The 14,584-nt window shown below is 39.6% G+C and overlaps 2 protein-coding genes across 3 annotated transcripts; both read left to right on the forward strand.

The window, feature by feature from the left end:
* The first annotated feature begins 404 nt into the window (after positions 1-404).
* On the forward strand, positions 405-10,090 carry LOC110067688 (uncharacterized). Of its 2 annotated transcripts, XM_089279521.1 has the most exons (4): positions 405-604; positions 761-871; positions 1,315-1,368; positions 9,900-10,090. In XM_089279521.1, the coding sequence occupies exons 1-4, from the start codon at positions 518-520 to the stop codon at positions 9,996-9,998; spliced, it is 351 nt and encodes a 116-aa protein (XP_089135647.1). In that variant the 5' UTR covers positions 405-517; the 3' UTR covers positions 9,999-10,090. The 2 variants fall into 2 exon arrangements, with proteins under 2 accessions (XP_089135647.1, XP_089135646.1); XM_089279520.1 differs by lacking the exon at positions 1,315-1,368 and having other exon boundaries at positions 407-604.
* Positions 5,608-9,016, forward strand: LOC149097618 (uncharacterized). The gene has a single exon (XM_089279518.1). It carries the CDS (start codon positions 5,779-5,781, stop codon positions 8,752-8,754), a length of 2,976 nt encoding a protein of 991 aa, XP_089135644.1. The 5' UTR covers positions 5,608-5,778; the 3' UTR covers positions 8,755-9,016.
* Positions 10,091-14,584: the final 4,494 nt, after the last annotated feature.

Here is a 14,584-nt window from a genome sequence, read left to right on the forward strand (position 1 = left end):
TCCCGATGCTGTGCGCTATTACAGTGTGTCTTTTGGCTCAGGTATTGTGTAACCTTTTTCACATATTGTTTGTAATTAACTGGGTTATTCCAGTGTTGTAATTTTCGACAACCTTTTCATATAAATTAGTTATTGTTTTGTGATACAAATCGAATAAAAAACCTTTCTTTTGCTGTGGGCGATTCATCACAAAAGAGACTCGAATAACAAACGAGCAATGAACACATTACAAACTATTGGAGCAGGAGACCAGCTGAAATGCAGCTGAATGTTTGGAGCGCCACAAAACTTTTGAAACAAACAAGTCATTGTTTAACCCTTTTAGTTTACCGGTCAGTTTAACAAAAAAGAGTTGCTTAAAAAAGACATTCTACCTTTGTTTTGGATAAATACCCGCAGCACTTACACTACTGAGCACACACGTTTTTCACCTTTTAGCTGTTGTCAAAGTATATAAAAAGAACTAAAAACACATAACCAAGTTTATCTTGCTACAGTTTTGCTGTAAATTGTTGACATGAAGGTATTAGCTGCACTTTTTCTCTTTGTTGCCGTCACTGCCAGTTACAAAATCCAGGAAAGAGAGAGGCGATTTTTTCTTGGGGTAAGCAATCAAAATCTCTTATTTGTAACATGGACTTGCCGATTGCTTGTTCACAAGTTTGCCGAGATTCGACCGAGATGGTAGATCGTGAAGTGATTCTCAAATCGAATGAACACATTCAGTTGTGTTTATTTTTTACTTACCTGTTCCTCGCAGTATTGTGATGTAGACTCTGACTGTGCCGGAGACTCTATTGAGGAGCGTTGTTGCAGCAATATTGGAACCTGCCATGATAAGAGGGGACTGGACGAGTCTTGTAACTTTGTTGTAAGTGATACTTTTGTAAAGTGGCTGAAAATATTTTATTGCGAGACATCATGTTTAAGGGTTAATGTATCGAGAGCTTTGCACTAGTTTGTTGAAAAGAAAGGTAGAACAAAGAATGATGCCCAACTGTTTGTGAAAAGTCCCTGAAAGTATTTAACCGTCTCAGGCATCAAAGTTTAGAATTAGCAAATCGGCCATGACCCTTAGCTTGTATTAGGTCAACTAAGAGTTAAAATATAGATTTGGAGCGCGTTGGCCTGATAGTTGGTACATTAGATTATCGATTGTTGAGGGCCGAATTTAGTCAAGGCCTAGTAGGGGTTACTGGTCTGCATTTGTATTCTTGGGCAAGACACTTAACTCCCGCAGTCCCTCTCTAGCCATTTACCATCTGCTAAGACAACAAAACGGATTTAATTCCTATTTTTTTCCACAATTTTTAGAGTATCCATGGATGTGGGTGCAAAGATGGTCTGTCATGCCAGGCTGTCTATTCGGTAGGCTCTCTAGGCGTTTATTATCGCTGCCGACCAATTCCCACTGAGGCCCCAGGCTCCGGTGATTTCTGAGGCAATATCAATAGCTGTGCCACCATGAGATATACATTATATCAATTTGCTAATAACTGACGTTGAAATAAATATTCGAAAAACTTTCTTTGACTGAGAATACTTGCAAGTAATAAATTTGCTCCTGAGCCTAATTCCCGGGGGATACTCCCTACAATGGCCTATACGGGGAGGCCCGCCCGAAAGGGATAATGTTTTCAGGTTTCAGGTGTATAAAAGGGCAGGAATTTCACGGGTTGAGGTGTATGAAAGGGAAGGAAAATCTGTCATTTAGTTATTTAAAATGGCCTTTAATATGAAATATAATTCTAGCAGATGCACCTTATAGCTGTATCATTTAATTCATTAAGCACTACATGAAAATGACAAGAAGATTTCCTTTCTTGGCAATTTATAATTATTTATAATACGGGCTGATTATAAAAGCATGTTAAAGGGGCACCTTTTTCAATTAAAGGTATACGAATGGGGTACCTTTTCTGTCAAAATGGTATACAAAAACGTAAGGGGTTGAAACCTCGGGGCGGAGCTCCCCAGTATAAAACGTGGTAGAGGACCTCCTCCATCCCCCGGGGTCCTAGTTCTTTTGCGCACACTCTTAAAAATGAAGATCACTGCTCTCCTCATTCTTGGTCCTCTTTGGTTTGTAATTTATCCAAAATCGACAAAATACTTAAGCATAATCAAGAAATACATGTCCGATTTAGTGAAGACAAACAATAGACTGATTTTTGGCTGATCAGATCTCTTGTAGATCCTACGTTGGCAGCGTTTATTGTATGCGCTCCCTTGCAGTTTCTGGTTTTTGATTTAGTGCACTGATTCACGTGCAACGATGGCTGGACGAAAAACGAGCTATACTGGTTAGACATCCACACCAAAACAGTGCAATGCAAATTCATATCTCTGACGACATAAAGTCTGATCGAGCCTCTTGTGGCCATTTAATTTGACCACAATTTGGGCCTCAATATCTGTCAGGTTAGAGAGCTATTTCAGCTCACCAAAGGACTCATTTCAGCCCCGCTTAGGTCCACATTATCGGTCCTCGAAAATGAAACTATTTTGTCCCTAATTTGGGTGGCTAAATTAAATTTCAGATAACACGGCTTCGAATTTAAGTTTAGACGAAAGTCGTTTTAATTCATAGTGTGTTTTGGGTCCCAGGAATGAAGAACAAACCAGAATATAGAAACGTCTGATGAAAACAGCTAGTCGACTTTGTTAGTAGTATAGTGTACCGAGTACAAACGGGAGCCGATAAACTTCAAGTTTATGTAATAGGTTAAGTCATATGTTTCAGCTACTGAGGAAAACCCTCTGTGCTTTCATCACAAATCGCCCGTCACGAGGCTTTAAACTATTTTCCTGCCGTTTTGAAAAAGATAAAGCAGAGGCCAGTTCCTCGACCAGTTAGTGCAGTTCTAAGTCACTGCAAAGTTCAGATGTTATGTTTGATTTTTTTGTTATCCAAACCAAGTAATCATTCCATGGATCTCGCAGTCACTCCTGGACATAACGAACCTGTAATAAGTCATTTATAATCCCTCTTGTTCTTCTCACGAACTGTTCATGCCTGACTCCCTCTCTTTCAGCCCCATAATATTTTTCAAACCTTTAGAAGAGCAAAAACCACGATTTATGTGCATGATGCGCTTCACTAGAGATGTATAGATTAATACTGGGGAAAGGGATGTACATTGCGACAGTCCAATCTTATGGAACAGAGAGCAACTGCACGTGATCAAATTTTTGACTTCACTGCCAGGACCTAAAATACAAAGTGTTCCAGTTCATGAGCTAGAGGATTTTGAAAGCAGGTGTTGTCTGTGTTTGTTTAAGTTGAACACGGTTCATTATTTACGAGGTATTTTGAAACTGAACTCGAACTCACGGACAGCTCGAGACAGCACGCACATTTTCTAATTTGAAGTCCTTTTGTTTGATTATTTACAAACGTAAGTACGTCTCAGTTCATTTGTTAGCGATATAAATAAACCTTTGACTTCAAGTGCTACCTACCTGTAGTCTGCGTCTAAAGAGGTGTTCACGAGTTATCGGTATTAGCTCGCGATCGAGTAGATTCGCCGCCATGTTGTCCATCATTAGTTTAGGAAAAGTGGGTGGGGAGAGGGTGAGGTTGGAAGGATGGAAAATCCTTCCCCTCCTCGTCCCCCTCTTTCAGCCCCGTGGACGCTTTTTCGTCTCTCCCCAGGCCTCTTCCGAGTTGGCGCTCACTTGATAAAAATGCGCTCGCTCGCCAAAATACACCTGCATTGCAGGCCATCTAAAGGGATCGATGCAACTCAACAATAAATCCAGGCACAGTAAAAGTTCTTTCACTTGGAATAGGCTATTTGATTTTTCCACTTCAACGCGTTCATCTATTGATCACACCCGCCTTAGACTTGGATTTCCTTGTGTTATCGAAAATCTGTTTAAAATAAATTGTCAAGCGTCGGCTATTTGCGAGTGCGGTCTTGACTCTGAATCGGTGAAACAGCTTTTTTTTTTGTTTTGCTCAAGGTATGCCACTCAACGCTATGTTCTCCTTACCTCTGCTGCTAGAATTCTCGGTGAAACATGGTCATCGAACAGCGATGCCAGGAAACTATTTTTTTTATTGTTAGGTGTGCAGCCTGTAAATTGCGATGTCAATTGACTGTGCTTTTTTTCGAGAAGTACAGATTTTTATGACTAATACTAAGCGCTTTTCGTTGGCAACTGTTTGATTGGTAAAACAATATTGATCTATTATATGTAACTCGTTGTTTTAAGATTAATTTTTGTGTGTTGTTTGTGTGTGAGCCTAAGTAATGAGTGAAGTAAAAATTGCAATATTGTAATCCGCCTTTGATAAGCCTAAGTGCTTTTAGGGAAAACAATGCGGACATCTTTGTTTAAAAAAAAATAAAAAATAAAAAACGTTTATACCGGTGTTTTTGAAACGTAAAAAAAATGAAAGATAAACACAACGAATGATAAATTACTACACAATTAACATTCAACACGAAAATGACAGAATCAACTGTCTGACGGGGACGGTTTTTCGTTTAAGAAAAGCTTAGTTGCAATAAAATTACCAACGTACACTGACATGATCCTTAAAAGACAGGAAATTTTAAAGACTCATAAAAGAGACTTAATTTTAAAGCTGGAAATTGTTTTCGATAAGTCACAAGATTAAATCCAGCTACAGTTCTGCCACTTTCCTGTCGCTGTATTTTTTTTTTTTTTTTTGCTGCCTTAAAAATCTTCAAACGTTTGAATGATCATACAGTTTATACAAAACAATTCATTTCGTTTTTGTTAGTTAACTGAGGAGAAAAAGTTTCCGTAACCTTGATGAAGACAACTGTTTTCTCCCTAAAGTGAACACCTCTCCCATACAAAATTTAACGGTACTTATCTCAGAGGTCACATAGGTACATAAAGGTCACTACCGACTCGGGAGAAATGCCTGTTCATAAAAACGTTTAGGATTCTCAGTTTTTTATGTTCCTTGTCCTCAATCCGGTCTATCTAAAGTCTAAAGAGTTTTTCAAACGACGATTTTGGCTTTATTAAATGCGACCTGTTGCAGCGCGATGGCTATTTTAACTTTTCATGTCTCAGGAGGCAAACCCGACTACAAGCTATTTTCATTGTTCCATCGTGTGTAAAATGGTGAAGCAAAAGGTACGCAAAAATGGGGATTTATCAACCTCACTGGCATTGTCCTGTGGTGAGTGGCCAAATTTGTGTGACTGGATATCCGGCTTGACGACAACTTATAGATGATGAGAAAAAAAGAAATAAAAAAAGGTATACAAAAAAACCCCTTACCGATGATGACGCCAAGTTGAAAGAAGGTCGAAGCATCCATGTGTAACTTTACATGATCGTATTGTTTAACTGCTTGGTTTAACTTCTAATTTGGTCAGTCAAATGAGATTTTTTCCACACAAACAGAGGAAAAGGAGCGTCTCCATATCTTTAATTTACCCTAACTTTAAATGACGCTAACAAATATTCGTTTTTTTCCTGGACGGACTATGTGTAACAACAAGCGTTCCAATTTTCGACGGCTGGGTGGTTCCGTTACCAGCCAAGTGGGTTAACTTTGGGATATGTTCACCTGTTATTTCAGGTAAAAGGACATCTCGACTCCGTCAAAAAGCTGCAGCAGGTCCATAAGATCAATCTCGGGTCTCACCGGTTTTAAAGTTTGATCCATATTACCTCAATGGAAAATATCCTTACCTAATTGTAAATTACCTTACATTACCTCACTGAAAAAAGTGACCATTTTCTTAGTGCCATCTGTCTGGTTAAACCGCATTTTTTCCCCCAACGATAATGAAGTTGCAGCGGGTCGCAGAAATTGTTTTTCTTTTGCTGTACTCCAACAACGCTTTTGCCAGTGATAATGGCAATAGTGAAGGAAAAGAAGAAGAAGTTCCAAGCGAATACATTTTCTCTGGTTACGTGATGGACGACGATGCTGCCATTGACCTTCTTCGTCGTCAAACCGAGATGACCTACCAACTTAACCTACCGAAATACCTAGAGGAAATGAAAGCTTCAGCTCCTGATATCCGACAACAATTCGATGATAAAGATTTTGCCATTGTTGGCTCACTTGCTACGTTAGATGCCACGATAACATTTGGCGAGGGAATAAAAAATCTCCAAGTGATCCGTGCCGATACACAAGCTGGCTTTGAGGGTCTCCCCAATCCTGAAAACGGTAAGTTGCACAACGGTGTTCCACGACTGAACTCTTTGCGGAATCTCGTTTGGCTTATGAAGGAAAAAATGAAGTCTGGAGTGGTCACTGCCGATTCGTCTTTGATGGATAAGTTAAGGGAGGCGCAGACCTGGCTTTCAACCCAGACTGGAGGGCATATGGGTCAAGGAATGACGGCCGTTCTTGAAAAAGTTGGAATAATGGACAAATTGAAAGCAAAATGGGGCGCCAACTCTTTAAAATTCAGAAGCTTCTCAGCCGCGGCTGCCAACGGACTTGACTTCGTCATCAATGGGTATAACACGGTGGTCAATTCATTGGCAGTAAATCAAGAAGTGACGGATGCTAACATTCTTGCCCTCAGTAGCTCTGTGACGGCAATGGCTGGTGATATAGCGATGGGAGTCTCTCAGATATTGGCAACCAGTGCCAAAGTGGCAAGTGTCGCTGGACCTATCGGGTATGCAGTAGCCGCTACCTTGTACATCGCATCTTACGCTACCGGAGTCGCATCAGGAATGGTAGGTCAGGACGACCTTGAGCCAAAGGATTATGTCAAGATATTTCTAGGGCCTCTCATTCCAGCCCCGGATTTTGCAGCTATGGTGGAGATTTTCGACGCGTATGCAAAGGGAGACATCTTCCACGCATACTACTTGTTGATGACAAAAACAACGCCAGGGGCGTTCTACATCGTGGCCATGGCAATTAAGGATGTAACGACTGGATCCAAGGAAATGGACAAGTTTGCAGCAGCTGTAAACTTTTTGAGAATGGCCCACTTAACAAAAAAGCGGAATGAGTTCAAGGAGAAGCTTAAGAATAGTATGAAAAAAATAATTAAGGATATCAAACCAAAGAAATTCCTTTTCGCTTATCCTGCAGTTTTCACTGATGACGCAGAGAGTGGAGAGTATACAGCCATGGGTTGGACCCGCTCATCAACCTTAAAAGATGAATTTGAAATCGCAGATGATCTTGTTAACAAGATTATATTCATGGCTACTTACAACGATAAATTTAACAAACCATATGAGTGTCGTGCTAAAGCTTCTGAAGGCTACACCTTCTGTCCCAGCGTTGTCGATCGCGGAGACAATGGGCTGATCTTTTTAGGAAGTAACGAAGGGACGGACAAAGTGATTTTGGAAGAGAACACAGAAGCTTATGGGATGGGAGGAGACGATCACTTTGAACTGAAGTCATTAAGTAGCAAAGGAACAGTCAAAATCGACGGAGGAGCAGGAAGTGATAATATTGACACAATAAATTCCCACCCACAAGGACTAAACTACATTTCTGGCGGTGGACCGGAGAGAGATACCATCAGAGGAGGATTCGGTAAGGATGTTATTTCTGTTGACAACGACAAAGTGGCCGATCTTGATGGGGATAACGTCTTTTTGGTAGAAGGAACCGGTAGTGATAACATCCAGGTGGGACCCGGAGCAGACCTGGCTATCATCATGAAATCGGCAGGCAGCGCGTCATTCTCAATGCATCAGTGGAACCACGCCACAAGCCCCGAGCAGAAACCAAAGAGAATTGTGTACAACAGCGACGCCAGGCTGACTCATGGAGAAAACAATGCAGAGAAAGATGTCATGGAAGGAAGTTACACCTATCACGATGTGCTTAGCATGACTGACTACAAGCCAGATACATCCACACGATCGCCTGACCAGAGAATAGTGCTTATCGATCAAGCGAGAACGGAAGAAACGAGGACTGTGGATTATTTCATAAGTCGGATGGGTTCAGAGGTTGTAGATGAACTTTTTCATGATCACCGCGGTGAGGTGCTGGCTAGTGCCTATCCTGGTCGCGCTCTGATGGTGAAAGACGCCCAACACATCCACTTCAAAGAAATTGAGAGGTTTGAACTGAGCAAACACAGTTTCAATCTTCTGCTACTGGCGAATAATAAGTATAGAAATATAAGGCACGAAGTGATTGGCGGTGCGTTAGACGATTACGTGGTGAACTTAGATGAAGACATTCCGCTGCTGGCGCAGATGGGAACTGGCGCCAATCGAGTGTACTCTGGTCCAGGAGATGACGCCTACTCAGTCATTCTAGATGATTCTCAAGACGTCATCTACGACCAGGGAGGTGACAATGTCGTCGCTATCATGCTGCAAGATGGTATGAAGCTTAGAGACGTGCAAATCACCCGGAACGGAGGCGATCGTTACAGAATATATAAGAAAGTACAGAAGCCATACGGTGTTCCGTTACTTGATTATGTGTTCCACGGCGGCAACCCGTACGACAAGGTTCGGTTCCTTTTCAAGGACAACACGGGCAAAGAAGTTGTGTTCAAGAAGCTGCAGAGACCGAAGTACTTTCACAAAAGGTTTCGTGACATCCTTGATATAGATAGCTATCATCTTGGATACGAATTCCTTTGTGAATATCGAGATATAATACTAAAGATTTCCCCAGCAAAAGGAGAGACCCTTGATATTCAGGAATGCAAGCACAAAGATCCTGCACGGCTGAAAAAAAATCCAGAAAATCAAAGCATGCAAAGCATGGAAAATAAAAAAAAAACAAATGTAGCAAATAAATTCATCAATGCATAACTTCAAAAATGTAAGTTTTACTGTGATAATGGACAAGTTCTCTGGCATTCTAAATGCAGTTTATTACCAAGAAATGATAAATGAATGACAAATACAATCAAATAGTTACCACTTCATCTCAGATTTTAGGCAAGTTATGCGGTGTGACCACAGTTATAATGGGGTTACAAGCTTGTGAGAGTCTGAAATGGTAAAAAGAATGGAGAGTTATGTTGTTAAACCTTGCAAGGCTATACACAATAAACTGAGATTTTGTCGATAAGCTAATTTTCGTCTCTTAGATACCTTCTGCTATTGCTACTACAGCCTCTTTGACTCTCACTCCAATGTCACTGAGTATCAACCATTTGTTCGACGATCTTTCATTGATCTTTGTGATCAGTTCAAGGCTCAGTGAAACACCCTGACGTAGTGTGGTGTATTTAAGTACGTAAGGGTTTCAGTCAAGACAGTCACGCTACAATTCCGCTACAAGAAAAACAACTACTTTCCCAGAGTCTCTCTTCTTCAAGAGAGCCCCTGGAAACGAGCTAGGGCTTGCGCAAAGACAAGCCAAATCCCCTAGTTTGAGCCAGTTCGGGCTATACGTTTTTTTCTAGAAAATTTATCTGTCTTTATAAAACTTCGACGGAGTAATATTTGTTTTCAAGTGCTTTTTGTGAATCTCTCTATTAGTATGGATTTACGAAAATATATTTAGCCTGGTGAAGTTTGCCGCCGAGTTAAAACGTCCATAAAAAAAAACAAAAAAAACACACACACACACACACACACACACACACACAAAGTATTCAGCAAAAACGTGTTCAGTCATTTACAGTTAATGCGCAAGAGGCTGAAAAAAAAAATTCTACATAAGGTTTTAACCCAAAAAGACTCAATTATGGTAATGGTGTTTTCACATAGCGATAGAAATAAAGAAATGAAACCTTTCAAAGAGACGACATATACGAAGGCGAGGATTACAATGGATTATGATACGGCCTCTGGGGGTAGGGGTGGGGTGGTTTCATGTTCCCCTGATACCTTAAAAATTTCAGTAAAGTTTGTCCCTTATCAATGTAAGACTTTATTTAACGCTTCTCGCATTTAATTGTTCACATTAAACTTCTCCTTAATTTCAGTATTTTCTTTCTATTCTTTAGCAATATCACGGGTGCGGCTGCAAGACAGGACTGTACTGTCAAGTGGCGAAGTGTTTTGGGAGTTTGAAATATTATCGCTGTCTTCCACCACTTCAGTAGACATCAGGAGCCAAAACTTATTCACTGATTCCCCATGACAGCTGACCATAATCCGTGGGTAAAATGCAATAAAAATTTTGTGGAAAGAAAAATAGTTGTGCATTTAAAATTGCCTTAATGGTTTGATAATATTCCATTTCCCCAAAGTTTTAAGAGTCCCTGTCCATAACAATGGAAAATAACTCGGCAAGGGTCGAAAATTCGATTTCGCTCATATTCTTATGGTAGATAGGTTAGGGCATGACAAAAACTACTGGATAGTTTTTTTGGCAAAATTTCCTTTTATTTCAAAGAAATATGCAAATTACCAAATTCCGTTAAAATCGTCATTTGACGCACCATTTTATTAAACAAGTTTGAGAGCCTCGCATGCAAAACCACATCATTCTTCCGTCTTTAAAACACTCAAATATTTTTGTGCAATGTTTAAATGTGTACTGGGTTGATTTTAGGGAATGTTGCGTTGTCTTTTTGGGTGCACAATAATTAAATTTCGAAGACATGTATTTCATTCACTTAAAAGTACTTCGTGAATATAATTAATTTTCACCATGTGCGAAACCTTCAAATGGACCAAGCTTCTGTTGGTTGAATTGCAGAAGGATGGTCTACAGTTTCCTGTAAAAATTTCTTTGGGCAAATGATTGTGAGCGACGCGAGAGCTTTTCAAAGTACGTTAAAAATGCAAATATTTGACCATCCGTCGTCAAATTTCAATTTACGAGTTAGACGTATATTTTAGCATGCGCATCATGACTTGACCTATGTTAAGTTGAAATAGACACAGAGCTGATAATTTCGAAATGTTCTAACCTTATTTGCTGTAAAAGGCAGGTACAAAGCCGATTTGACGTGTTTCTAGTCGATCTCTCACCATTCGTCGGACATAAAGCAGATGTTTGCTTTTGTTTACACAAGGTTAACGTCCGATGTACATCGCCTACTGTCAACCTATTATTGGTCGAATACTATGAATCTGTGACCATCTTTCTGCGCATATGAACATCACTGCGTCTAAGTCTAAAACGGCTGAGTCATTTGTAGATAGTTGCTTGCTTTGCGCTGCGCCAAAATATTGCGTTTGATCGATTGCTGACCATTGCTGATAAGCGTGTCGGCGCAGCACAATCTTACAGCCGTTATTGTTCGTCACGCAATGCTGTCACGGCATATGCTGCACATTTTGATCTATTTTGTATAGAGTACTCTAAGGATAAGTGAAACAATTTAATCATCGTTCATCTGTTTTTTCATATATATAATAATATATGTGTATATTTATATAATCATATTCTATAGTGTACGTGGCCTCGGTCCAAATCACGTTTGTTGTACGTTCTGATGTTTCAGACAACAGCTGATAAAGCTAGTACCTGTACTCACTAGAATTTTAAGAAAATCGCCATAAAAAAATTATAGATTAATGAAGCAAGAATTAGCTGAAATAAAAATAGGAAATCACAACGTGTCTAATTCGTGAGAAAAACAGACTAAATTTAATTAGTAATTACGTGAGTAAATAGCCCTGGCCATGCAATTTTATTTGGCGTATTTTGTTTGCTTAGTGGCGAGGCATTGGTATGTTTGTAACAGGAAATAGAGGACTGTTGTCAATACAGTCCAAAATTATCGTCAGTGAAATATTGTAAATAAAACACCTATTGACCGGTTACCTCCGCGGCCATCATTTGGTCATTCTGATAACGGTTTCATTATTGTCTTTACCCCTATTAAGCGGCCACCCAAAATTTAAGAACTTTGTTTTGGAAAGGGCGATGGCAGATAAGAGTCTGAAATTGAAGGTGCATGACGAATGATAATTCAAACACACGTCTATCATGATTGTATTGAATTGACTCCATGTTCACCAAGAAATTTATAGCCCGATAGTGAAAAATTAAATATTCAAGATACACCAACCTCTATTTAAGCGGCTAGCCCCATTAAGCGGTCGCCACCTATTTCCCCGAGGGTAGCCCACTGTATTACATGTAAACCAAAAATAATTGCACAGCGCGAAAAGACCTAAGTATGAGTTTAACGTTACAGTATTACGCAGGGGCATGGTAGGCAGCGGTGGTCGAGTAAAAGATAACAACAGGGGAAATGATAAATTATTCATTCTTTTCCTTTCTTAATTTAATTTCTTCCTACTCAACACGATTGTGTGCTCCCAGTGATTCCAAGCCGTACGGAACCTTACGTATTAGGATAGAAATTGTCCCACCCCTACCCCCTAAAATGGGATGACAGAATTGCGTGACGAACAAGGAACCGCTGCAAGCAAGGATTCAAGCCATCAAACCATGATGATCAAACGTAATATTTTGGTGTAGTGCAAAGCAAGCCACTATCTACGAATGACTTAGCCGTTTTTGACTTAGATGCAGTGGTGATCATATGTGTCGAACGAGGGTCACAGATTCATCGTATTCGACCGTTAAATAAGTTGACAGGTGGCGATGCACATCGGACGTTATGTAAACATTCGCCCTCAAACGCAAACTTCTGCTTTTTGCGCGACGAATGGTGAGACAAACACGTCAAATCGGCTTTGGACCTGCCTTTTACAACAAATAAGGTTAGAACATTTCGAAATTATCAGCTCTGTGTCTATTTCAACTTAACATAGGTCAAGTCATGTGGCGCATGCTAAAATATACGTCTAACCCGTGAATTGAAATTTGACGACGGATGGTCAAATATTTGCATTTTTGACGTACTTTGAAAAGCTCTCGCGTCGCTCACAATCATTTGCCCAAAGAAATTTTTACAGGAAACTGTAGACCATCCTTCTGCAATTCAACCAACAGAAGCTTAGTCCATTTGAAGGTTTCGCACATGGTGAAAATTAATTATATTCACGAAGTACTTTTAAGTGAATGAAATACATGTCTTCGAAATTTAATTATTGTGCACCCAAAAAGACAACGCAACATTCCCTAAAATCAACCCAGTACACATTTAAACATTGCACAAAAATATTTGAGTGTTTTAAAGACGGAAGAATGATGTGGTTTTGCATGCGAGGCTCTCAAACTTGTTTAATAAAATGGTGCGTCAAATGACGATTTTAACGGAATTTGGTAATTTGCATATTTCTTTGAAATAAAAGGATATTTTGCCAAAAAAACTACCCAGTAGTTTTTGTCATGCCCTAACCTATCTACCATAAGAATATGAGCGAAATCGAATTTTCGACCCTTGCCGCGAAATTAAGAATTTGTCTGATTTTTACAGGCAGGCACTCTTAAGGTATGATCGGGGGTAAATCTTGCTTTGGTTTATCACATTTCTATTTATCAGGGTTGTGTGTGGGTTGTTTGGATGAACTAGACGCAATACTTTTATGCAAGCGACAGTTGTAAGTCTCATCGGGACTGCAGCTCAGTGCACAGCCCAAACATTGACATCCGACTGAGGGCAGTACTCAAAAGTTCCGGCTAAGCTCTGTCTTTGAAACCAGAGATGGTCAACTGCGTTGTCATTTACACCCGAGAAAGGATGAATACTTCGTAACAAATAAACTGAAGCGTATATGCGAACTTGCCCTGTACAATGCGACCATACTAAGGTAAACAGGCGAAACGAGGTGACTTTTTGCTCAAATAGTATAGTGCTTTAAATAAAATCATTATTCGTTGACAACAACCGCTTGGTCGTGTAAACTGGACTGGACTCACACTTCATGAAAACAACTGATACAATTTATTACAAATTGACATTTTGTAAAAAAAAAAAATTGTTGGATTTTTGTCACTCATGTCATTTGGGATTCCGAGTGCCTCATACGAGCCCGGAAAATTCATAAGGAAAATAAAGGTGAGCAACTGAAAAATATGGACATTGGTCCACCTAGGCCTACAGGTTTTCATACAAGAAATCGACTAAATCTTCAGTGGCGGTATAAATGTGCTGAATCTCTGTCAATAACGCTTGTTTGCCTAATTGGTTTTTTGTTTATTGACCCATAGAAATAAAACTGGTTGAAAATGTTGTCACCCTTTGTTAAAATAAACAATTTTTTTTCTCTTAGCCAATCAGATGCAAAGTCAAACGCAACTTTCCCATGATGTTGTGCCGGTACAAATTGGCTCTACTTGGGTTTAGTGGGAAAGACGTGATAGGAGATATCACTACCTTGGCGCTTTGCGTCCATAAAACCCTTCATCTATAATGTCAAGAACCTTTGACTAATTAGTTGAAAACAATCCCTAACTGATAAATATAAAAAGAACGTGTCAGACATAATAAGGATCAATAAGGTCATTGCAAAATTTGTAAAAGAAAGAAAAGCTGACGATCAAATGTATGCTTTAGGGACAGCCATTGTCAGCTAAAACAATCTTCAGTCTAACCCCAACTTTAAGAAATCAGACTTGAAAATGTTGAAATAACATGCAGCTGAGTTACAGCTGAGTTTTCCCAGTATTGTGAACAATTTCGTATTTAAATGTTTGCTATTACATAAATAAAGGTTTTCACAGCAATTAAATAAAAAATACACATTTAAGAGTAAATCAAAATTAGGGATTATCCATTTTGTGAGTTTTAGTTTAGAATTGGAGTTAAAGCGTCTAGTAACC

Source organism: Orbicella faveolata, unplaced genomic scaffold (genome assembly GCF_042242905.1).
Source record: "Orbicella faveolata isolate gen_17 unplaced genomic scaffold, um_ofav_v1 contig_47, whole genome shotgun sequence".
In the NCBI taxonomy this organism is placed as follows: domain Eukaryota; kingdom Metazoa; phylum Cnidaria; class Anthozoa; order Scleractinia; family Merulinidae; genus Orbicella; species Orbicella faveolata.

Excerpts from the sequence above, each read along its gene's own strand:
- LOC110067688 (XM_089279521.1), top strand. The coding sequence starts at position 518 with ATGAAGGTATTAGCTGCACTTTTTCTCTTTGTTGCCGTCACTGCCAGT. Across the intron at positions 605-760 it reads AGAGGCGATTTTTTCTTGGG|TATTGTGATGTAGACTCTGA; the intron begins GTAAGCAATCAA and ends TGTTCCTCGCAG. Across the intron at positions 872-1,314 it reads ACGAGTCTTGTAACTTTGTT|AGTATCCATGGATGTGGGTG; the intron begins GTAAGTGATACT and ends CACAATTTTTAG.
- LOC149097618 (XM_089279518.1), top strand. The coding sequence starts at position 5,779 with ATGAAGTTGCAGCGGGTCGCAGAAATTGTTTTTCTTTTGCTGTACTCC.